The sequence below is a fragment of the Colletotrichum destructivum genome, chromosome 11 (assembly GCF_034447905.1).
Source record: "Colletotrichum destructivum chromosome 11, complete sequence".
In the NCBI taxonomy this organism is placed as follows: domain Eukaryota; kingdom Fungi; phylum Ascomycota; class Sordariomycetes; order Glomerellales; family Glomerellaceae; genus Colletotrichum; species Colletotrichum destructivum.
Window position 1 is genome coordinate 1,172,512 of NC_085906.1, and position 23,766 is coordinate 1,196,277.

The 23,766-nt window shown below is 47.9% G+C and overlaps 10 protein-coding genes across 10 annotated transcripts; 6 read left to right on the top strand and 4 right to left on the bottom strand.

Moving 5' to 3' along the window:
• Positions 1-936: 936 nt before the first annotated feature.
• Positions 937-1,898, bottom strand: CDEST_15439 (uncharacterized protein). Its single transcript, XM_062931595.1, has 2 exons — positions 1,432-1,898; positions 937-1,380 (listed from the first exon to the last, which is right to left on the bottom strand). The coding sequence occupies exons 1-2, from the start codon at positions 1,799-1,801 to the stop codon at positions 1,028-1,030; spliced, it is 723 nt and encodes a 240-aa protein (XP_062787646.1). The 5' UTR covers positions 1,802-1,898; the 3' UTR covers positions 937-1,027.
• Positions 1,899-2,434: 536 nt separating this feature from the next.
• On the top strand, positions 2,435-3,095 carry CDEST_15440 (uncharacterized protein). The gene is made up of 3 exons (XM_062931596.1): positions 2,435-2,537; positions 2,594-2,749; positions 2,825-3,095. Exons 1-3 carry the CDS (start codon positions 2,441-2,443, stop codon positions 2,830-2,832), a joined length of 261 nt encoding a protein of 86 aa, XP_062787647.1. The 5' UTR covers positions 2,435-2,440; the 3' UTR covers positions 2,833-3,095.
• An 810-nt stretch (positions 3,096-3,905) lies between these two features.
• Positions 3,906-4,905, top strand: CDEST_15441 (Putative Sirtuin family, DHS-like NAD/FAD-binding domain superfamily; the record flags this gene model as incomplete). The annotated part of the gene is made up of 2 exons (XM_062931597.1): positions 3,906-4,031; positions 4,084-4,905. The coding sequence occupies 2 exons, from the start codon at positions 3,906-3,908 to the stop codon at positions 4,903-4,905; spliced, it is 948 nt and encodes a 315-aa protein (XP_062787648.1).
• Positions 4,906-6,980: 2,075 nt separating this feature from the next.
• On the top strand, positions 6,981-8,008 carry CDEST_15442 (Putative JmjC domain-containing protein; the record flags this gene model as incomplete). The annotated part of the gene is made up of 2 exons (XM_062931598.1): positions 6,981-6,995; positions 7,034-8,008. The coding sequence occupies 2 exons, from the start codon at positions 6,981-6,983 to the stop codon at positions 8,006-8,008; spliced, it is 990 nt and encodes a 329-aa protein (XP_062787649.1).
• A 3,277-nt stretch (positions 8,009-11,285) lies between these two features.
• On the bottom strand, positions 11,286-12,076 carry CDEST_15443 (Putative transcription factor E; the record flags this gene model as incomplete). Its single annotated transcript, XM_062931599.1, has 3 exons — positions 11,286-11,712; positions 11,825-11,923; positions 11,982-12,076. 3 exons carry the CDS (start codon positions 12,074-12,076, stop codon positions 11,286-11,288), a joined length of 621 nt encoding a protein of 206 aa, XP_062787650.1.
• Positions 12,077-12,496: 420 nt separating this feature from the next.
• Positions 12,497-13,033, top strand: CDEST_15444 (uncharacterized protein; the record flags this gene model as incomplete). Its single annotated transcript, XM_062931600.1, has 1 exon — positions 12,497-13,033. The coding sequence occupies one exon, from the start codon at positions 12,497-12,499 to the stop codon at positions 13,031-13,033; it is 537 nt and encodes a 178-aa protein (XP_062787651.1).
• A 1,049-nt stretch (positions 13,034-14,082) lies between these two features.
• CDEST_15445 (Putative superoxide dismutase-like, copper/zinc binding domain superfamily) lies at positions 14,083-14,952 on the top strand (the record flags this gene model as incomplete). Its single annotated transcript, XM_062931601.1, has 3 exons — positions 14,083-14,151; positions 14,213-14,411; positions 14,498-14,952. The coding sequence occupies 3 exons, from the start codon at positions 14,083-14,085 to the stop codon at positions 14,950-14,952; spliced, it is 723 nt and encodes a 240-aa protein (XP_062787652.1).
• A 330-nt stretch (positions 14,953-15,282) lies between these two features.
• On the bottom strand, positions 15,283-15,504 carry CDEST_15446 (Putative tetratricopeptide-like helical domain superfamily; the record flags this gene model as incomplete). The annotated part of the gene is made up of 1 exon (XM_062931602.1): positions 15,283-15,504. The coding sequence occupies one exon, from the start codon at positions 15,502-15,504 to the stop codon at positions 15,283-15,285; it is 222 nt and encodes a 73-aa protein (XP_062787653.1).
• A 1,918-nt stretch (positions 15,505-17,422) lies between these two features.
• CDEST_15447 (uncharacterized protein) lies at positions 17,423-20,114 on the bottom strand (the record flags this gene model as incomplete). The annotated part of the gene is made up of 3 exons (XM_062931603.1): positions 17,423-19,817; positions 19,897-19,972; positions 20,057-20,114. The coding sequence occupies 3 exons, from the start codon at positions 20,112-20,114 to the stop codon at positions 17,423-17,425; spliced, it is 2,529 nt and encodes an 842-aa protein (XP_062787654.1).
• A 938-nt stretch (positions 20,115-21,052) lies between these two features.
• On the top strand, positions 21,053-23,643 carry CDEST_15448 (uncharacterized protein; the record flags this gene model as incomplete). The annotated part of the gene is made up of 3 exons (XM_062931604.1): positions 21,053-21,110; positions 21,196-21,271; positions 21,351-23,643. The coding sequence occupies 3 exons, from the start codon at positions 21,053-21,055 to the stop codon at positions 23,641-23,643; spliced, it is 2,427 nt and encodes an 808-aa protein (XP_062787655.1).
• Positions 23,644-23,766: the final 123 nt, after the last annotated feature.

The following is a 23,766-nucleotide window of genomic DNA, read 5'->3' on the forward strand; positions in this document are numbered from 1 at the left end:
AATCCCAAAGTTAGAACAACAGTATAACATTAGAAATTGTTTATAAGCAAGTTTTTTAGTAGAACAAAAAGTCAAGTTTTACTAAACCTATATAATGTAACTCCAACTGTTACTTACGTACAGAAATCAAACGTTATATAGATGACTCCAGGGAAAGAGAACTATAAGGAGGATTCAAACTAAGACTAAGAGAGTTGATTTTACGTAATAAACAAAAAGAGGTTGTTAAAGCAGTCAAATGCATTTAAATAGGAATTGTAGAAATCAAGGGATTTCCCTTCTTTATTAGAAAGCAAAGCCGTCTATAGACCTATTTAAACACAGGTTTTCTGTTAATTCAAACTCGATAATGAATGAAGGAAGCATGGCAACGAAATTCAACGGAAATACACCTCCCAGTCAAGAAGAACCTATCCAAAATAGACCACGCAAACCACCGACTCTAGCAAGCCGCCAAGACCAATGCGACTTAGACACTATATACGAAATACCTACAGATGAAGATGAAAGGGTGTTTCCGCGTGGCTTTATTGATCTATCTACAGAGATCGTCCGAAGAAAGTAGGTAATTAGATGATTAGACAAGCCAGCAAAAAGCTTTATCTTTATCTCTCTTGTTGTCTACAAGATGCACCTATTGCAGTGACCGCAGCTTCTTCCGTTATGTATAGTATGAATATCGTTGTAACAGGCGTGTTGTTTAGGTATAGTAGATATGCAGATCTTAAATATTATCTCTAGTTATATTCCTAGCTCATTGTAACTATGCACAACTGTATCTAGTCCCTAAGTGTGGTAACGTTACTAAAATAACATGAAGATGGGGTGTAAGATTGTTACTATTTGCGCCTGCAACATCGTTGACTTTCCTCCTATCATGTTACTCTAAACGCCGCAGGAAGGTCACATTCGCAAAAGCTTTGCCTATTTAAGCAGCTGGCATTTAAATATTTCTAACTACTGAATTGGCTATTCAGCACTACAAGAACCTTTATACATGAGTGAAATACACCTAATGATCAACAGCCTATCTAGACGCATGTGTAGGACAGTTGTACCTGAGTGTCCCGGGTTTTGTCGATGTGTCGCAAATGCAAATTTGTTCAGTTGGCGTCGTTGCAGTAACGTATTGTCCTCCAGTAGTTCGGTAGCTTTCAAATGAGAATTGCAGTAACACATTTGCCTGCAGACAGAATAGATCGTTGATGGCGCCTCTAACCTTTGCTGTCGCCTCTAAACTTTGCTGTCGAGAGAGCAAAGCACAGTGTACCGTCTCCAATTTTACACGTAGTCTATGTCTCTTGTGTGGAGATTTGTGCGGGGCAATGCTCCATGGCGCTCTTGTTGTGTGTGGCTTCTGGGCTAGGGCTTGATGCTGCGCTGCAAACACACTGTTAGATTTGCTTCCCTATTTTTTAAGTTAATGCTTACCCTTAACAACTGGAGGTTCTCTTTGAGACGGGATCCGTAAATCAGGGTAATCTGCGGCATTGAGTTGAAGAGGCTCTCTTAGTCTAGCGGGCGGACAATTCCGGATGGTGTTGTGGCGAGTGTACATGATGGCCTGCCTTGGCCGCGGGGAGCAGCGACTGTGTGGTGTTGGGGACGGAGGGCAGCAGGTAATCCGTCTACAAGAAACACCTGACACTGTTGGCCATGTCGCGTTTGGCAATTCCTTCAGCCGCGGGAGTCGTGCAGAACCAGGTTCGCTTTTTCGGGTGGGACAAATCCTTGGTAATCTGAGATCTTCAAAGTAAGCGGAATGGCACATGGGCCGATTCGCCACCAATTCAGCATGCATTAGAAGAGTGGCTCAGGATTGTTGTGGAAAGCCTTGAAAGAACGGTCGAGAATAAACACCATTTAAAGGACGTACGTGACAGGCAATGCCTTCAAATGGCCCCCTACGATCATCCGGACGTTAGATATGCTGTAACACATAATTTAACAGTTAAATTTCCTGTCACAGGCTGGGTCTGCACAGATTGGTCGAGTCGCTGATGGGCAGATAGCGGTCAGTTGGTTGTGTTATTTCGACCTGCGCCCCTCATCTAGGTGGGAAGAGAAGCCCGCTTTTCTATCCAAACGTTCCCCCCACGGGCCAATGATCCCCCTAGCCCTTTTATTGAGGCGCCAGTGGGCCCGGGCGCCTGGTGCCACTCCGGTGAGCCCAGCCTATGACCTGTGTGTTCTCGATGCATCGCAGTTGCGAAGGTACAGCTCGGCGTTATCCATTCAGGGCTGTCATGAGCAAACAGCCGGTGTCCACGGGCTTACTCCTGGCAATCAAGTGCAGCCTCCATGCACGTACTTCCCAATCGAGTCTGTTGGCTGTCAATGCATCGACCGCAGGCAGGCTATGCAGTATGGCCTGATTCAAGGTTTATGCTAGGGTCCTGCGTCTTACAGATCTGATTTGAGGACCTAGAAGCTGCCTGTGATGCAGCTTACTACCAGCCCAGCAGGCGATCCAAAACCTCTCAGGACTTACGCCAGTTGTGACTCCTTCGCCCTGTTGACAGAAGCACGAAACTATAGTTAGTAAGTATCCAACCCATACAGCCAACGTCACTCAGCCCTTAACAAAGAGAAGTCCTGCAAAGCAACCGTCGACGTCTTTCTATTAGGAACATCTGTGCGACTGCGGACACGCATATGTCACCGTGCCTTTGTAGAACTCCAGGCGGCACAGACAAGAGTTTAAAACAGCCGCTTACAGGCTCGGGAATGCCAGGCGAGTCGAGACGACGTAAGTTAACCTGAGCCATGGGAGGCAAATGAAAGATCTAGTGAGAACCGTACACACTCTAATACGTCGCGGCAGACGCATAGAAATAGGCTGTGAAAGTGCGGTTATACTGTAGGGACTCTAGCAGAGGGGCTTCTAATCGGTCGATGAATAGTAACACACTCCCTGAAAGGCCCATCCTGCGGGCATATATCTCTCCGAGGGCTGTGGGCGCTGGGTATACCCCCTGCGACAAATAACGTGGGCTGACACTCTTGGGCTAGGGACAGGTGTGGAGAGTAGTAATGGATTTTGTAGTGCGCTTTACAGTAAAAGGCGTACATAATAGGTGTTGCGCAACGCTCCCTGATCAAAACCCTATTGAGATTCAAGAACCAGCTCGTTGACTCAAAAGCCGCAAGCTCTATGCGCACCATTCAGCGGATGTCTCCCGAGAACCAGCCTGTGTCTGCCGTTGCAGCCGCATGACAGCAGAAGGCCCTTTGTGATCAACTAATCAAACAGCCGTAAGTACTTATATCAATACAAGACGGCAGACTTACTTCATTGCAACTTTCATCACACAGGAATACACATTACCTATGCAGTTAAGTAAGTTCTATTGTAAGAAAGGTAGCAGACTAGATCATGGAATGTATCGAGTTATTTGATCATTCTTTTTCTCCTGTTAGAACTTATTGATGTTACTTGCAAACAGCAGTGCAATATATTGCCCAGATTCACTCCGTCATTCAGGATAGAATTCAGTTCGAGAAACCAATCCATTGCAAACTGATTCGCCGCTTGTAGAGCCTCTCTATACTTATCGCTCTTGACTTGTTGCAGGGATCAATTGCAAGTGCGCCTTGAGTCTATCCATTCTGTCACCCTCCGCCTCCCCAGCGTCTTCAACGATTGGTCCCCAAAAGCCGCAGTCGGTAATACTGCTGGCTACTGTCATCTACTTTATTCAGTCATCCATAAGTCCCCACTTGAATGACTGTAAGAAAGACGCCAAGGTTCAGTGGTCTGGATATATAAAGTACTTCTTGCAATTGCAAGTGCTAGCTTTTCGATTAGCACATTTACCAATCGACTACCCTACAACTAGCCTCACCATTCCCCTATTGTTTCAAGTTACTTTTGAAATCAACTCCTTCTGCTACCTGTTTTTAAAATGTCTATCACTTATGTTCAACCACAAGATTACATCCATCTGGAAAACATTGCGTGTCTGATTAGTACTGCATCAAGAGTCGTCGTTGTTACTGGGGCCGGTATCAGTACAAAAGCAGGTATTCCAGTAAGCCTGATTCAGCGTTCTCCCTTTGGCGATCTTCTTACACTAGACTTAGGACTACCGATCGAAAAACAGCAATAACTCCCGCTACAGACGCTCGCTTTTCCACTCATCAGTTTTCTCTGATCCAGAGAAGAAGTCCTGCTTTTACAAAGAAGTAACTAGGATGCACAAAATGGCTAAAGATGCCAATCCAACAGAAACCCATCACTTCATCAATGACCTACACCGTGCTGGCAAGCTAGTTCGGTGCTACACTCAAAACATCGACTGCCTTGAGGATAAAGTTGGTCTCTGTACTGATTTGCAAAAAGGGCCTGGGATTCATTTCAAACACCAGGCCAACGGCCAATCAAGCTCCTTATGTGTCTCCGGAGGAATGGAATATGTTCTCCTCCATGGATCTGTCCATTGCTTACGATGCTCCTTCTGTTCTAAGGTATATAGTTGGGATGATAGTAACTATGAAAAGGGGATTTTGGCCGGAAAGGAGCCTTTTTGTCCAGGCTGTGCCAAGCTATCTGCTGACAGAGTGGAAAAGGGGAAGCGTCCAACAGCAATTAGAACGCTCAGGCCCGACATTGTGCTTTATGGTGAAGAAAACCCGCAAGCCGAATACATCAATGAGGTTGTTAAACAAGATCTGCACCAACGTCCTGATATCCTTCTGATCATGGGTACAAGCCTCACAACATACGGAGTCAAGTATCTGATCAGAGACTTTGCGGAGGCTCCTCATGAACAAAACGGGAAGGTGGTGTATGTGAACCGTACAAGACCAGCCAAGGAGTGGGATAACATAATTGATTATTGGGCTGAACAGGAATGTGACATCTGGGTACAAGATCTGAAACGACGGCAGTCGGCGCTTTTGTAAGAGACTGTAAGGAATAGGATAGTTGTTATTACGTCCCTAAAAGCTAGCAGTTTCACATAGTACTTAATTGTAGGAAGCCTTTTTATGTAAAACTATTAAACGTGTGTTGAAAAACTAGTTCACCAAGTAGAAGCTACTTAGGTTAGAAGTAGACTGTTCTATAGCTGGAAGTAAACATAGCAAGAGGTTAATTAGTAAAGGCTAGCTTCCTGTAGAGCGGCCAGCTTTGTGTAAGATAACCGATTCACTAGAGCAATATCGGCCAAGAGGGGAGTTTGTTAGTAAGAAAGCCCTGTTGTAAACAAGATAGCAAACATAGTCTTACTAACAAAAAGGGTTTCTAGGAGATATATTACAGTACTATATAAAAGTTTTAACATTAGAGGCAATAGAGTAGCCGTACTGCACAATAAATCCTAAGCATGTACTTAGGTCGAGTCCAGATGATTTGCCATCTGCTACTACAGCTGCGTATTTGTGGTTCTGCATTACTGTTGTATCTGCATTATTAACAAATTGACTACTGGCTTACAAGAGATACGTGATTTGAGCGTAGGTAGGGAGGGCTAATGCTAAGTTGGGGATAGGACCTCTCCACTTTGTGAACACAAGGGGGAGACTGGGGAAGACTTCCAGGCGTACAGCCTCTTTTTCTTGTTGCTTGGGACGAAAAGTGGGACCTATCGCCGGAGGCTTTGAAGCCCGGATGGTGTTGCCGTTTCTGCCGAACAAGACAGACGATAGCTAGAACTGCGACTAGGACAGCTGCAGCACACAAAGTAAATGCAAGAGCTTGGCCGGCGATGATGCTCTCCTTTGGCAGCGACGAAGACCGTACTTCAGCGGGTGACTCGTTTGAAGCGGTTGCTGTCGTTGGTAAAGGCGTTGATCCAATGGTGGAAGAACAAATGCCTATGTACGTAAGAGAAACTGCCAGCGAACACCAACGTACCCTCATTGTCCCCGCTTGAATTTTGGACTAAAGACGAATGTGGGATTGGGAGAGAACACATTTATATTAAAGCCTTCGACGTTTGTCTACCTGTCTGTGACGTGGGTGTTCAAGCGGTGCAAAAAAAAAGCCAGCGGCTACTAAGTATAACAAAACTGCGAGTTTAATTGCTGTCATCTTAATCGCGTGGATTGTGCTGCACTATATTAAAAGGCGCAGTAGATATTACAGAATACCATGCTATGCTTTATTGTCTTTGGTGAAAAGTCGAGGAGAACCTGAAGAGGATTGTAGACTTAAAGCTACAGCTTTTGATACTCTTGCGAGCTATAGGCTGCGTGAAGGATCATGGCGCGATCGTCGATTAACACGCCAGCAACGGATTTGAACGCGGCCGAGATGCATCGCCTTCAAGCCAACCGCCTAGCAGCATCACATCAAGCTTAATTAAGCAAATCCCGCTCTGCAATACCTATTTCGATGTAAATATGCTGGTTATGGTAAGTTAAAAGACTTCTTATCCAATTGCCCTTTTGCCGCTTAGAAATAGCGTCTATACTACCTTTGATTTTTATCAAGGTTAGAATGCTAACTAATCTATTAAAGTCGACGTGTGTAATATAAGCAGCCTTAGGGGAACTTCGATCGCACAATAAATACCATTTAGTACATACTAGTTGACGTAATTAGTTGGAGTGCTAATTATAGGGCAAGCAAGTGGCCTAGGCTTATTATAGCATCTTTTCTCAGGTTTAACAAATTGTTTAGTCTATCCCTAGGACAGAGAAATAGCACAAGAAGCATACGTTACTCGCAATACATCGGAGTGTACCTGCACTCTAAGGACAAACTTTGTAGATAATGAACATTGGCCTTGGACTCCTGCTGCCTTGCGGTCAGCTTTACGTTATTCCACCTTTAATTGCAGAACCACAAGCACCTTGTTGTATTAGTATTAAAACGTTGTAGAAACCACACCACTGTTAATCAAATAGATTTGCAAAATACTGTCCCTATAGGCAGCTCAAGATGAATTATATGGATGAATCTAGCAGAACAAGTCCAACAAGCGGACCAAGGCAAGAGTCTCAACCAGCCCTCAACTGGGAAAGCTCCGGTCTCCATGACGACCAGCCCGGTAGGCTAAATAACGTGGGATTTAGATGTACCCTTCAGGATCTGGGAGTCAAAACGAGCAAGACGCTAGGTGATATTTGTCAGAACAGGGATGTCGTCGCCAAAGGTTTCGCTAAAGTCACAGTAACCGACTATAACCTACATACCGGCGGCCAAATCAAGTTCCGTTCGTCCGACGACGGAGATGGTAGCCGAGTAGACGACTACGCCATGAGAGTATCCCAGCCAGAGGAGGATGACGGAAACTTTATCATCGAGTACGATGCCATCAACGTCGTTGCTGGGGAAATAACAGTAGATCTTTCCGCCCAAGCTGCCGTAACAGAGCGACAAGGTATCTTCTCGCCTGCATCCGAAAATACAAGAAGTGGTCTAGGTCCTTCCCAGCTCACACACTACTATATTGGCGACTGGGACGCTTTGGAGAGATCCCAACCGCCAGTGCTTTTATGCGGTGACCTTCTCGAAAAGGCCTTCAGCAACCGTGTAAAGCCCGGTATCACCACTCCCTACCTCTATTACACAAATGATGCCCTAACCTGCAGTGGCATGCACCTTGAGGATGTTTCTGTGCCATCGGTGAACTTGGTTCGCTGGGGAGCCTCTAAGGCGTGGCTGATTCTCGAGCCGGGGCAGGGGAACATCGAAAGGTTTGAGAGTTGTGTCAAGCAGTGCATGCAGCAACGCGTGAAGAGGTCTAAAGCCCAGAGACACCGTCCGTATACCACTGCCAAGTGTTCGCAGTTCGTACGCCATCAAAACACCCTCTTCACCACAGAAACACTCGGCAGGTGGAAGGTAAGGTTCAACATCGTCTTCTGTGGGCCGGGCGAGCTCATTGTCACGATGCCGGGCACATATCACCAGGTTGTCAATCTCGGCCCAAACCTCGCCGAAGCGGTCAATGTTGCTTGGCCAGGCGTGAGCATCCCCCCACCGGACTATGTTTATTGCAGCAAGAAACGGTGCGACCACAGCGATAGCATTTCAAAAGCCGATCTAGTGGCTAGCTGAACACCATGTCTTGGTATGCTACCGGTGGTGGAGATTTCGGGCGCTTCGCATAATCCCCCTTCTCACTATTCACCCGCCCTAATATTGCCCTTTCGTACATATGCATCCTATGTAGTCAACTACGTACGTTCAAATCCTGCTCTCCTACAACTGTGATGTCGGCAGCCTTCTGCTGAATGCATTGGAACGGAGCATATCAAACACCATCGAAAAGGCGGCAATGGCAACATCCGATGCGCTAGGAGAGGCAGGTTGAAGCATCCGCCAATCAAATGAACCTTGGCCGCTCCGTTCCTTATCTTCTGGGGCACCTGGCCACGCAGGGGACCTGATGATTGGCTGATTCTTCCAGCGTGCCCCCTGGGTATGTCATGTCTGAGGTGAGAAAACGATGTTAGGCTTCATCAGTAACATGAACAGGACTGGGCAAAGGCAGCCCCACCTGCACAGAATGGGCTGCAGACGAACCTCAATCATCTGAAGAGGTATTCTAGCATTGCATGGCCTGTCAATGGGAAATAATGGGATTCCTTTCTTAATTAAGCTTATGCTGCGTAACTGGATTCGTTTCAAAGAACGCCAATACCTCAATAAGACTAGCTTTCCTCAATCATTGCGTTTCTTCCCATTCATGGCCGATTTGAGGCACAACCGTGTATCTATCTCATCACATGCTGAGCCTCCTAAACCAGTCCCATACTTTCTTCCGTGCACCTTCCTTAATAGTGTGGGATTTCGTAGGGGAACCACCGATTTCAGTGCTGCGGAGCTGGGGCTCGCTGGCTGAGCTCCTCGTCCGTTGTATATCGTAAACGTTCCCAGCCCCGCCCCGCCCATAGTGGGAACGCCTGGGCTTCTTACTCGGTGAGGCTGAGTTGGCCATCAAAAAATGAGTCATAGGAAGAGGAGGATGTTGTTGATGAAATTAATGTCTAGACGGATTGAGGGGACTGGAGAAAGGAACTTGGGCTGATTAGTAGATATAGATGGCTGAAAGCTGGTTTTTGGGCTTGGGGCCCTGCAGCCAATTCCGTAAACCTAATAATTCTAAGGAAGACTACTAGTCTGTATTGACCTTGTACATTATCCAGCCTTAATGTTGTTATTGTTCTGCTGTTGCAAACATCCAGGACGTTGGTCCATGTTATACCAGGGGTACGAGCGGGTGTGAATAACGGTTATGTCACTACGTAACGTGACATTAGTCATGGTGTAATCTCTTGCCGTCTTACACATGGGCCCTTTGAGAATAGTTGCCCCATTTTTGTACATCGCAGGGTGCCTTATGAAATAGCTGTGCCGCACTCATATGACCAGCATTCACCCGTCCAACACCTTATGACACCATGGTATTCCATCAAATTAAACGATACCATAGCATGAACTTCTCTAGGTGAAATCTCGGGATAGAAACTATGGACTGTTGTTATTTTTGCTGCGTACTATCTGCCTAAGTCGACAAGGGTAACTCCCATTGTTATTCTAGACGTACAGTAAGTATCCCGCTGATGAAGAAGGCGAGACATGTGCTGACTGATACTCTCAGCTTTGTGTAGCTCCCATGCCGCGCATCAACCACCAGTATGCGTTCTCCATACAGTCTTACGTCTTAATCGTACGAGTTGTGGACGCTTGTAGTGGGCGCAAAGCAGGCCACGGCCTCATCGACGGCGTGGGAAGACGCGCACATCTATCGTTCTTGCCACCCGAAACATGAATTATACTCTTTGCTGTGATATTGGGAATTCAAAGTCTAGGAGCACTGGTTTTTTATGTTTATGCTTGCGATCGGGGTCGGAATCTTTCTACATTTTGAGTAAGCGCTGACAGACCGCCTATGGATCTGGACCGTAGCAAACTGCTTGTGAATGACTGATGGTGTCATACGCATCGGTTGGGAGCATAGTTGCCAACAACCTTGACACGTTTATTAGAGCACGTTAACTTGGCACAACAATAGGGAGCCAACGACTGTTTAGAAACCTACGCATAATGGAAGGGACTAACCAACGTTGGGCGAGACGGTGGGCCAGGCAGCCTGCATTCCCTGGAAGTCAACGCCTACACGCCACATGGTGACGTGCATGTAGGATAATAGGGCTTTGTGTTTGACAGACAAAATTCTTGAAGACTGCTCTGGAAGCCGTTTGATTATAAATAGGGGCATACATAGGCAGAACTCACAGCCTAAACCTCTCCCGCAGAAAAATTTCAGCATCTACCAGACCCCCTTAGTAACTACACTGAAGCCCCTTCTACATCTCAGAAGACCCAGGAGGTCCAGCCAGTATACTTGAACGACTCAAAGGAACCCATTCAAAGTGCTTGTAGAAAGATGGATCAAAAACCGCGAAAGCCATTGGAAGAAGTAGTTCCTGAATCTCAAGAGCCACATCAACAAGACCCACTCCTCGAACCACCCTTTGGCCAGCAGATGCCTCCACATCAGCCAACCCAGACCTCATATGTAGGATCGCCAGCAACACCTGGAAACGGGTTACTAGAAAACGTGTCTTTCTATGACGACGATAACAAGGAAAACATACCACCTGCGACATACCAGATTACGGCGTGCATTGATGGGCAGCGAGTGACCTTTGGTGGCATCATTAGCCATGCCAAGGGAGGCAGATCTGTCAGCACAGAAGCCACTCTACAAACTGGAGGCCTTCTCAAGATCAAATTCCAGGTGAACATCAGTTTCTAAGAGGATAGAGACAATCCTAAAGCGGCAGGCAGTACTGTAGATTGGAGCAGTTTCCTCGAAGCTGCTGAGCCTACGGACATTCCAGCAGTGAAACAAGCGGTGGGAGGGGCAGAGGATGTGGGTTTTGGAAATGATGGAAGCTGCTACTCATACGGTTAAAAGGCGCGAGTCTGATGATGGCTTGGCCGTTTGTGTTTACCTGGTTAGGTAGATTGGTAGCAGGCTTCCATCGTGGGACTGGTAGCATGCTGCTGATCATTTCATCGGGATAAATATAACTTTATAGACTTGTTAACATGACTGAAATGTAGTAGATCAACAGCCTCTCTAGGTTTCAAGCACAATAGCAACCGTATCCATTACAGCCAGAAATTAGAGGTTTCTACTGTCATTCGCCGTCTACACGCGCCTTTTGCTTCATGAACCTCCTAATTTCTAACAAGTGACTGGTCTACATGACCGGCTAAACTATCTTTCGTCAATCGCAAGAGAAAGGTCGCTTGTGTCCCAGCATGTAACAACAGTCCATAGTCGCCTCGGACACATCGAAAAACACATGGGCATCCGAAACTAAGAGCATCGCCGTTTGTATGTATCACCACCGCCCTCGGGATAGTTCTGTGCATAGAGATCTTCAAAAACCGCCCTTGGAACACTTTTGCTGTCAAGACGCTCCAGTACGTGTATGAAAGGCGCGAACTGCTTGTGGAAGCGTGGCAACGGGTCTGGCCTGACCGGCTCTTCACACAGGATGCTTGGAGTAACGCAGCGCTTACACAAAAAGCCAGCGTCACGGTCCGCGTTGTCGATGACATCGATCAACGGCCACTTGGTAGTGCATCTAGGGCAAGTATAGTGTCTTACGATCTCCGTAGTGGATACTTGCTTGTTTTCGTCAAGGACCTGGCGTCTTAGTTCGTGGACCATGTATTGGATTGCATGAACGGCTTGGTAGTAGTCGAGAAAGATGTATGACTCGTCTTCGTGTAACTGTCGCCTGCAAAGCTGTTACTGCTGGTGAAAACGGTGCAGATTCTCGCGCCTCGCGTGCTCTGTTTGAGGGACGCGCGAAAGACAAGCATGGTGGAGTTCTATTCATAGGCACTCACGTACAAACGAGCTTCGCACGTTCCAGCTCGGCGCAGGCCTTTCTCAGCGACTTTTGGTCATGCGTAATGGACCAGGAGCGCAGTTGGGTCATTGATAGGCTGTATCCAAAGGTTTAGCAAGCCGGCTGATTAATACCTCTAGGCTTTGAGAACATACATATCGTGATATGATAGGACATCGATTATTACAACTTGCTCGGGGCTGTAAAATGCACGCACAGCTTGCTTGACGAGTGTTTTGGCGTCCTCCATGATGAAAAGTGCTTTTGCAGAAAAGCCATCCACACTCGACATTGAGGTCAGCATAGAGTTATATAAGCGGTTTGCCATACGTGTTCCAGTCGCCAAGCATATGTTGATGGTTCGTGTGGCTAAGGGATCATGTTCGTTATAGTGCGCATCTCAAACGGAGCTTTTTGTAATGTGCGGAGCCTTGCAGCAGTTGTCTTTATGCTGTAGATCCAGCTCTGTGACGCTTCATGAGTTGGATAGAAGGATCAAATTAGAATTTTCTTTTTTAATATTCTCAAGTAACTAATTATACACATTGAAACGGCTGTACGTAACACAGCCCAGGGCAACTACACCTGTGCTCGAGAGACTGTAAGACTGACCAGCCGCAACCTCTACATAAGAAAGGAACTACCCATACGTTTCTCTCGGTAAAGGAAAATGGAATCTGAACTGGATCGAGACCTGAACACCTTAATTGCGAATCTAGAAAGCGAGGTGATAGCCAATGCGCCGACCGAGCGGCGGATGCTGAGAAAAGCAAAGGACGCGCTCCAGCGCTGCTTGGGCTCCGCTACCGTGCCCGAAATCGCAAGTATTGCGCTCGGCGAAGTGAAAGCTTTGTTACAATGGTTAGATGACTACAAAAAGCTGCGCGCCTCCTCGGCCAACGTGGCTAGCCCGCTGGCCACACCCCGCGCTGCAGTCGATTGTCACGATGGCGTGCTGGACAAATGGGCATCTGAGCTGTACGAAGGTGCCCGAGGTGTGGCGTCCATACTGGATGTCGACGTCGAAAACGAACAGTGGGAGGTGGTGTCACGGTTGCAGTCTGAGACAGGACAGGGACTAGGTCCGGATGGGAGTGAGCAAAACACACCAATCATCGTCTGGGCCGATGACTGTGAGCATTCAGACGGCGAAGCCATGCATGACATGGGAAAGTTCGACCCAATGTACTACGAATGGTACCTTTGATTAGCTGAATAGACAGTTAAGGATTATAACCGCAGGGGTTCCAAGTTATTATTAACGTCTACAATAACAGTTGGTGGTTGCCTGGATAGATAACAATTAACAAGGACGTAACGATTGGAAGGGAAAGAGCCATTTCGTACCAGTAGTCAACCAGCCCATCAACTTGGTTAAAACTTTTTAATAACATGATCAATGCATTGAATTTCTCAGCCTGACCTGGCTCTAGCAACTGCTGTGCTGTGGGACTTCTATTCCGAGCAGATCCGAGCAATTGACTGCACCCCAAATGTCTGACACCAGGGGGATCTAAGATGGCAGTAGTTGATCGCAAACCCTAACACTATCGGGCCGGAAACTTCTACTATGAGTAGTTACCTGAAGTCCGTACCTGCCGAGCTGATAATCACGAGGTAGCTTTGCCGCCCTGCAGCTCCGTTTTTAGTATTCGAACGGACATTTCAAGGTGAAGTATTTTATTTAGCGTGGCGAAGGGTAGACCGAGGCTTCCCTGTGGTTTCCCTAAAGGTTGACCGGACCCCAAGTGCGTGTCGTTGTGATGAACCTGTCTATTTCCGATGGCATGAAAGCTATTGTCTGGTCTGGTTCGTAGTAATCCATATTTGACTCGATTCACCACTGACTGTAACCATCTAGATGTAACTCCTATAACCATGTCGAGGAAAATAGAAGTTAAGCAACCAGATGCTTATTAGTGCGTTGTTATTTGTTCCACTTGTTACGCGTTGTAACCTACATAACGCCATTTCCACACGTAGCATTCTTTCACACAACAAGGCCACTACTGCAACTGCGCCAAGAGGAGGCACTGCAACTGTTAAGCAAATAGTCACCAGCCCCATGAACGCATAGTTCTAGGACCTAACGGTGCTTCAGTACACCGTTTTCCACATGATAAGCAGCACTAACTACAAGCAATATATAACCAGACAGTACCTGCAAAGCCTACTCCTATCTCTTTTTCCTTCCCTAGCCTTACCCAACACGCCCAGTCATTATACAATAACAGACTGGGATCATAACACCAGAGTATGCAGATCTCCTGCGTCATTGCTGCCACAGTTGCGGCTTTTGTCGGCGCTCAGTCGCAAGCAACCGGGGTACAAGCATCCAGCCATTTGCGCGTACAATAGGAATATTACTAAACATTCGTTGCTGCAGGAGCTTGGCGATGCCTTAGTCGTTGCGAACCCACAGGGTGTTGTTTACGAGGCGAAACTGCCGGAGATGCCCTTCTTCAACCAAGGCTCGTTGAACGGCAACGTCCGAGGGTCCATCGTCGCCATGACAGCTCCGGATGGCAACGGAGTCAAGTTCACAGTCGGCTTTTCGAACCTGCCCAGCGAGGGCGGCCCTTTCAGTATGTCAAGAACCACGTGCGCGATCCCGGTACGAGTCGATTCTAACATGCTGGAGCCTACCACCTCCATGTTGATCCGATCCCAGAGGATGGCAACTGCACCAAAGCACTCGCCCATCACGACCCTTTCAACCGCGGAGAGACTACACCGTGCGACGCCTCCAAGCCGGAGACCTGCCAGATCGGTGACCTAAGCGGCAAGCACGGATCCGTGACGCGTGACTATGAACAGACATACATCGACCGCTATCTTTCGCTTGTGCAGGGACCGGGATCTTTCTTCGGAAACCGGAGCTTCGTATTCCACTTCGCAAACAAGACACGGATCAGCTGCGCCAATTTCAAACTGGTCCAGAGGCCCGCCCCATACGACAACGGTACCGGCGCCTGCAACACCGTTCGCGCCACGAATGCCCTAGCTACGGCGACTCCTCATAGCGAAGCACCATACTACAGCGCCGCTTCCGTGATGAGCGCGTCGTTTTATGTACTGGGCGCGGCATCCATCCTTGCTTTTGTTGGTGGTGTTGGCGACGTCTGAGTCAAGATCGAGGCTGTTCCAAAGGCCAGAGATCACACAAGCCTGGCATCGCCGCCCATAACAAGGCGATCTCAAGAGCCTCCTCTATTTTGTTTCTCTACTTTGTTTCTTCTTCGCATAATATAAGTAATAGTAGGATAGACGAAATATAGACGGCGAAGAACCCCTTTAACCAGCTGTCCTTCTTCGAATTCCGGTAGTACTTGTATAGAGTGGATGTTTTGACCCTTTACTTTCATATGTTTCAGGTAAAGCGTGTACAATATTCTCCAGCTGGAGGTCGGTTACAGCTCAATCTAGAACAGAGTTTTACTGCAGTAGAATCTAGCTTCACAACACGAGTGCCAGGTTGTCCATGCTGACGAATGTGGAGGGGTTCCCTGGTCCCAGCACCTTCTCCCTCAGCTCCAGTGTCTGTCGATGCATCTGCTCTGCCTCATCATACTTCCCCTGTCTTTGAAGGACTTCTGCCAGGTTGTTTATGCTGTTGAGTAAGGGGGGATTCTCTGGTCCCAGCACCTTCTTCTTCAACTTCAGCGCCTGCTGATGCATTCTCTCCGCTTCGCTATACTTTCTCAGCAGATCATAGCATTTTCCTGTACTAGACAGCAAGCTCCATCACGCTTTATCGTCTGTACACCAGCTCTTCACTTCCGAGACTGCTTGCGCATGCGGTAAATAGGCAATCCATATTTCCCTATCTCTGTGGTATGGCCACGGAAACACCTTAGACAAACAGTAAATCGTCTTCGTCACCTGCTCTTCTTGCTTTCCTTGCTTCCCCAGCCAGTTTAGCATCACCAGACGCACCAGCTGATGGATGTCGAACCTGTTCGGGTCGCCGCGCTGCAGGATGAATGCATAGGCTTTCAAGATGCCAATTGCTTCGTCGGTATCCACTTCGTCATCTCCAGAAGGCAACAACCCTTTTGGGATGTCTCTTTCTGGAAGACAGCAGACGAATCTGAGGTACTCTGCCACTAGTGGGCTATTCCGTGAGATGAGCTCGAAGGAGATCAGCCACGTTGTGGCGACTGGTTCCGAATAGACTCATATCGATCCTGGCCGTCGAACTCCTTGCTCAATGGCTTTACCAGCTTATCGTTACTAGAGTTGCAATATCCAAGATATCTAGATACAGTCACGTTTGTGTTAGTGTCCATATAAGCTGACGCTTGGCGAATAGCCAAAGGCAGGTAGGTGAGGTATTTAAGTAACTCTGTTGTGCTTTGACCGTCGCTGAACTGGCTTTATTCCAAGCCGTCACATAAGAGCCGAGTAGCATCCATGGTACTCTTTTCATGTTGGCGGATAGGATGACATCGACTAAATCTTGCTGCGATCAGGTGGTTTTGCGTCGTGAGCAAAATGGAGTTCTTCCGATTGAGAGGGAAATAAGGCTCTAGTCAAAGACCAGCCCAGTTCCAGTTGAAGGTCTCATGCGATTGGCAATGCTCGCGAGTAGTGGATAAAATATGCAAGGCAAGGGACTCAGAAGGCGTGATTTCCCTTGTCCTAATCTATAATGCCGTTGATGAAACACTCGAGCTCCGCATAACACTCATCGATAGAGCAGCATCACTCACGCCTCATTCATCGCACATGGATGCTGGCAAGTTCTTCTTTATCAGGCCGTCCAGTTTATTATGGCGCAAATTTGGGTCCCAAAAGGCATTCGGTGCAAGAATAAGGTCTGGTGTGCTGTCTTTCAATACGACTCTGTTGTTTGCTGTCAACTTCCACTCGATCTAATCATGGATACAGGTTGGTGGTTGCTTATCGTATGTTTCGGTCCCGTCCCAGTCATCCAGCTGCAACAAGGGAAGTCTGCCACTAGACGCAGGTGCCTAGCTCTGTCATTGGCTTCGGGTTGGGCTTTAAAAGACTGTCTGAGCATCCTCTACGTCAATCACCACAGGGCTTACGGATGTGCGTTGAGCGTTTCCGCTTTCGTAAGCATCTGGAAGCGTTTCTATCGAATCAAAGGCTGGCCAGTCATAGTCATCCAATAACGTGTTGAACTCCAGCGCAAATGAAGATATCTTTCGTAACACCGGTTACTGTAGGGCGTGATAGTGGTAGAAGCAAACGTGCGCGACTCTCGATCCGTGCCAGAAGCAGAAGTTACAGGTACGATGACTTGAGCTTCTGAGGCTCCATTTTCTAGCTACATGGATACATCACTCCAGGCATGAATATAGGTTTTGCCCCGCTGGTTAGTGGGGCGGCTTGTTGTTGACTTCAGCCGCGTGATTGATTTCACCGCAGGAATTAATTCAGGCTCATATTCACAATGTACCTCTGTGATCAACCCGCAGTCTTCTGTATGCAATGCGGAAGGTAGCCTAAGTTGAATTTGATGCTAGTACTAGAGACTGACTTGCAGTTCTTCACCCACTCAAGCTGCCTTCTATTATCTAGTGATGATCCATGCAAGCCAATCAGCAGTCAGAACTCCAGGTGGTTGTAGTCAGTTCCCATGGCTTTTGCCCCCGTCTATCAAGCTGACCGCAACATTCTCGATCGGAGTCTCAGGGTGATGCTGGAAGGGCCGCAATGCAGTCTCACACACAATGCCCTTTCGGGGTACAGTATCAAGACTTACAGCCTTGTGCCCGTTCGAATGACTCCATTCTTTGCTCGACATGAACAAGTTGCTGTCTTCCGGGTACAGGACTGTCGTCAAAATCCTCCCAACGGTGAGCTGCTGCAGGCGGTGGCGGAGAACTGCAATGCTTGACGCTTGCAAAGCTGTGTACAGTAACATAGCAACAGTTACAACTAACATAGCCAAGAGTAGGATGAATGCTGGGATGCCGAAAACCCAGCGGTACTTGATTCGTTTCCCCGTTGGTTTGATGAAGATGGTAACGGTCTTGTTAGCTGCAGCATTGTTGCCTGGGCCCAGTGTTCCTTTCGTACCGACCACAGCAGAGGCGGCAATATCGGTCCAGACGAGCTTGATGATATCTGCAACTCGCTCCGAGTCGTTTGACAAGGCCTGCCATCTCTTGAAGACGGGCATATTCGCCGCACCCCTCAAATCAAACGGCCAGCTGTTCCCTAAGGCACCCTCTTCAGTGTCGCCTTCGAAAAGCAAGTCCATAGCGTTCGATGGGAAGTCGCTAGCAGGCAAGTTGTAAAACGTAAAGCCCCTATTAAGTGGGCTTTGCACAACAGAACGGGAATATCCAGGCAAGTGGAAAGTCTGCTGCTTTACAGTTGAAACATTAGGCCGTGACGCATACTCTGGCGAAACAAGCCCCCATACGGGGCTGATACCAGCCATTAATAAACCAGAGTCTTCCATGGCCCAGATGGGAAACTCATCTGAGCTGCCATAATTCTTGACGGCGATGGAGGTAACCTGGAGACCGGCAAGCCCGTCAGCATCATTGGTGCTATCAACGGTGAAACCAACAGTTTTCACCACCGCTCTCAAGGCAGACGCGCAGACATGCATTGAAGAGGACCATTTGCTGTGGTTTTCGAACAGAGTGGAATCGATGTCGCCGTCAACTCTTTGCGGGACTCCTCGTAGCAGCCCACACCGAACGTAAATGTTTGAGGTGTTGGCTAATGTGTCTCCGATTGCCCCCGAACAGGCGAGATTTGCATTTAGGAAGTCATTCGTTGCAACGCCGAATGGGTTCGTCCCCCTGCCATACTGGCCCGTCCATGTGAAGTCGAGATAGTTTCCAAATTTGGAGCTGAGAGTAAGCGCGCGGTAGTTTGTTCCGTGTTGGTCAGCGATCGGGAATTCTTTGCCCATCGTCGAATCTACGTAAGACCATACCTTTTGGCCTGCTGTCTTGTTCGTCCTTGCCGTAACGTTGAAATACATCATTGTATATGCATTGTTGAAGTATGCTGCGCGATAAGCTCGGGCGTGCAAGTCGGGGTTAGCTTGGGCGTTTTCGTAGTCGTAGGAGGGGTTCGTTTGATTCATATGAACAAAGCCGCCTCGGTCGGTCAATCGGAGGTTCCTTATGCCAGTAGATGTAAAACTACGATTTGTCTCGACCTCGAAGTCCAGGGTAAGGTTTGTGTTGACGCAGCTGGCGATTGGTTCAATAAAAAGGAGGTCTTCGGACCAGCTAGCGCCTCGCTCAATGTTCTTCGGTATGGTGTGATTGCGCAGACCGATACCGCCAGAAATGCCGTCCACTACAAGGCCTTCGACTACCCTAATGGTTGAATCCATGATATGGCTTTCTAGTTGGCGATATAACCCAACGGGAACTTCAGTCCCGTGGTCGGCGAATCTATGTTGCCGTGTCGTCAGTTGTCGCCACTCTATGTCGAAGAAGTTGGAAATTGTTGTCTGGTTCGTAGTTCCGCTGGAGAATATCTCGCGCACCATCGGCGCAATCTTGGAGCTGTAACCGTATGGCATCGTAAAGGTCAACGTCATATTACCACTGGCAGTGATGATGCTGTTCCCATTGAAACTGTAATCATCTGGCATCGAGGAATTCAATGTCCTGCTTCCACCGCTGACTATGACGCTGTTACCCGAATACGGACACGGGGCCGGACTGAAATTAAAATCGCCATCTTCGAATTTGCTTTGGCCCCAGGAGCAGATGCGAGAAAAGTCGTGCACCCCCCGCTGGGATGTTGCTGAACCGAAAGAGCTCAGGTCTCTGACGTAGGCAAACGATCCGACTCTCGTGTCTAGAATTTCGAGCTGCTCGTAAAGACCCAGTGGGGTCACAATACCGGCGATTGCGATAAGTACTGCAACACCAGGGACCGCCCAAGAAACTAGCGTGATCTTGAAACGGGCGCCGTGGGTAAGGACAGAGTCGGAAGCTAGGATAGTAGGCCACCATGTTCTTTGCAACACGCGACTAGCAATGTTCCTATGCAGTAGCATGTTAGCAGATGGTCCTGAGAGACACGTGTAGACTTGTGGAGAAATCCAGGCCTTGTTAGACGAACCATGTAGCAACTGTCTCCGTGTCTCGGAGTAGTCCTGCAATCACTAGGGCCATGACTGTTGGGCACCATATCTGGGCTGTGTTTCAGAGTCAGCATTTCAATAATTATCTTGTCGGCTAGCCCTAGAACACAGGCAAAAGTGAGGAAGACATGAACTTACCTATAACAACAGCTGCAGCTATAAAGCTGGCAACGTATCCAATCGTGACCTCAATCATCTTGGAGAACTGGAATTGACATGTTACTTTCTCTCCAGCCCCTCATGATTTGATGGATTATTTGTTTCTTAAACATCAAAAGTTGACAACTTTTTGCTTGTCATGTGTCATCGGCGTCGCCGTACGATCAAGCTTGGCGTATCGCCCCCACAGGCGCTAAGGGGGCTTTGTCTCGATGGTTAGCGTCTACACCAAATAGACGAAAACAGAGTTTTGTGCAGTGTCAATTCAACAGCAAGAAACATCTAAGTAAAACGCAAAAAATCCAGTTATGCTTTCATTCATCCGGCATCGGAAAGAGTGAGTCAGCAACAAAGATTTTTCGCCTATCGTGGCTCTATAGTTCACCTTAAAAGAAAGACCTCTAGTCGGGTCTTTGGAGTGGCGTCGCAATCACTACAAAAATTCAATTTGAGGAAACCACTTGGCTTAAATTTGAGTCTATGATAGCCTTGTTATCTGTTGCATTTGTATGCTCTATGCGATGCTATGCCTACTTAGAAGTTCTGCCTACCGGTCAATGATTTGTTTATCCTCTCGATAGCAGGCTTCTCTTATGTCTAAAGTTCTAATTGCTTATTTTCTTTGCTGAATCACATGCTGAGCCGTAGAGTAGGAAGGTAAATAAAATGAAAGACATTGCTGTTTTTGACCTTAAGTACGTATCACTGAAGCCGGTCATTTATTTCTTTGTCCTTCGATCAGCAGGTGTATCCTATAGCTCGGCGGTTGCACATTGCCGTTTTCGTCTACTACGTTGACAAACTAGATAGTTAACGGATTATTTGTGCATCCAAAGCAAATGCTAATTAATCATTCAATAATGGCTACACTGGTGGTGCGATTCAACATCCACTGATAAATAGGCTATAATAAACCAGATGTTGATGACAATGCTGAAAACGCCTTTACTCTACCAATTATTCCAGTCCGCCAACATGATTGAGGTCACGATCGGATACGTCGCCGGCTTCATAGCCGCAGCTGTCGTAGTCGGTAAGTCTATGATTCGACTCCCTGCGCCGGCCTTTTAGGCTAAAATGGCCTGCTTTGGTATTATTGAGCTGACTTAGACTCATAGCCCAGATATGGTGCCCGACAATCATGGCCCTGGTGATTGCAGGACTGCTCCGAGACACTGAGACCGTTGCTACATGGTTCGTCTAACAAGCCCCGGATTTCTCTGCAAGTCTACACGTGCCTCTTCCGACCATTCGCTAAAACACTACTGCATAGGAACATTGCTAGTCGCGTGCTTCAAAGAACATGGTGGCCTACTATCCTAGCTTCCGACTCGGTCCTCACCCACGGCGCTCGCTTTAAGATCACCCTGATTTCCTGGGCAGTCCCAAGTATTGCAGTGCTTATTGCAATTACCAGTATTGTGACTCCGCTGGGGCTTTACGAGCAGATGGACACTCTAGGCACGAGAGTTGGATCGTTCGCCTACATCAAAGACCTGAGCTCTTTCGGTTCAGCAACTTCCCAGCGGGGGGTGCACGACTTTTCTCGCATCTGCTCCTGGGTCTACGTTTTAGCTCCATGCCCCTACTCTGAAAACAGGGTCATGGTCACCAGTAATGGAACAAACATCACCGTTGAATTACCATACGGATACAGCTCCAGGGTATCGCCGATTGTGCGTGAGATATTCTCCAGCGGAACCACAAATCTGACAACAATATCCAACTTCTTCGACATCGAATGGCGGCAACTGACGACGACTCCAATGCTACATATTGACAACGGGACCGAGGTTCCAGTTGGATTATACCGTCAACTAGAGAGTCATATCATGGATTCAACCATTACGGTAGTCGAAGGCCTTGTAGTGGACGGCATTGCCGGCGGCGTCGGCTTCCGCAACCACACCATACCGAAGAACATTGAGCGAGGCGCCAGCTGGTCCGAGGACCTTCTTTTCATTGAACCAATCGCCAGCTGCGTCAACACGAACCTGACCCTAGATTTCGAGATATTGTTAAACAAAAGCAGTATCAGCTTCAGTAGCATAACAAATCTACGGCTGACAGATCGCGGTGGGTTTGTCGACATGAACAAAACATATCCATCCTACGATCGTGATAATGCACAATCTAACCCAGACCTACGAGCTCGCGCCTACCGCGCCGCATGGCTGAACAACGCATTGACAATGCAGTACTTCAACGTGACGACAAACAATTCTCGGACAACAGGCCAAAGAGCGTTCTCATATTTGGACTCCAAATTAGGCAAAGAATTTGTGCTTGAACAGAATTACGACACAGACTACCGTGCTCTTGGCTTCAGTTCTAATTTCGGAAACTATCTCGACTTGAGAGACAGTTACTACAAAGACAAAGGAGCAAAGTGGCTGAACCCGTTCAACGTTACATCTCGAGACTTCGGCATCGTGCGCCTCCTCTGCTCAGGGGCTGGCGGGGCCGATTTCGCCAATATCTCAAACATCTATGTCGGCTGTGGCATGGTGCGGGGAGTTCCGCAGAGGGTTGACAGCGGTGACGGAACAATTTTTGATAACCACAGTAAATGGTCTTCGTCAATTCATGCATGCGCAGCTGCTTTAACGGCAGTGGTAAAAACAGTCAATTTTTCTTTTGATGGGACCAGAACTGATGGACTCGACGGACTCATAATTACCTCAATCACCAACAAGAGTTACGACAACCCAGATGAGTTTCCTGTCTGGGGCATGGAAGACTCGGGCCTAACACTGGCGGATATTAGTCCAGTATGGGGACTTCTTTCGCCTGAGTATGCGTTAGGGCCTAATATTTCAACAGTCAAACAGCCAGCCTTTCACTTACCAGGATATTCCTTGGGATCAGGTTTGCGTCTAGACGCTGTAACAGGAGGAAACTTACCGGGTAGCAACTTTCCATTGAAAGCTATGAACGCACTCTTCGACAGCGACTCTGACGAGGGAGTATTCAGCAGCAGCTGGCCGTTTGACTTGAGGGGTGCAGCGAACATGCCCGTCTTCAAGAGATGGCAGGCCTTGTCAAACGACTCGGAGCGGATCGCAGACATCATCAAGCTCGTCTGGACTGATATTGCAGCCTCCGCTGTGGTCGGTACGAAAGGAACGCTCGGTCCGGGCAACATCGCTGCAGCGGATAAGGCCGTTACCATCTTCATCAAACCAACAGGGAAACGAATCAAATACCGTTGGGTTTTTGGTATTCCAGCGTTCGTCCTCCTGTTGGTAATGCTAGTTGTCACTAGCGCCGTGCTGCTATGCACAGCGGTGCGAGCGTCAAGCATCGCAGTTCTCCGCCGCCGCCTACAGCAGCTTACCGTTGGGAGGATTTTGACGACATTCTTGTACCCCGAAGACAGCAACTTATTCATGTCAAGCAAAGAATGGAGTCATTCGAACGGGCACAAGGCTGTGAGTCTTGGTACTGCACCTAGGAAGGGCTCTGCGTGTGAGACCACATTGCAGTCCTTCCGGCATCGCCCTGAGACTCCGATCGATAGTGTCGTGGTCGGCTTAATGGGTGGGGATGGGAAGCCTCGAAATTAACTGCGACACAAGTACTGTATCATTTTCAATTCTAAGAACGCAAGTGAGAAATCTCCTGAGATTTCTCACGGCCGAGTATACTGTATCAAATCGGCTACAGTACGACAGTTAACTCCTTACAGT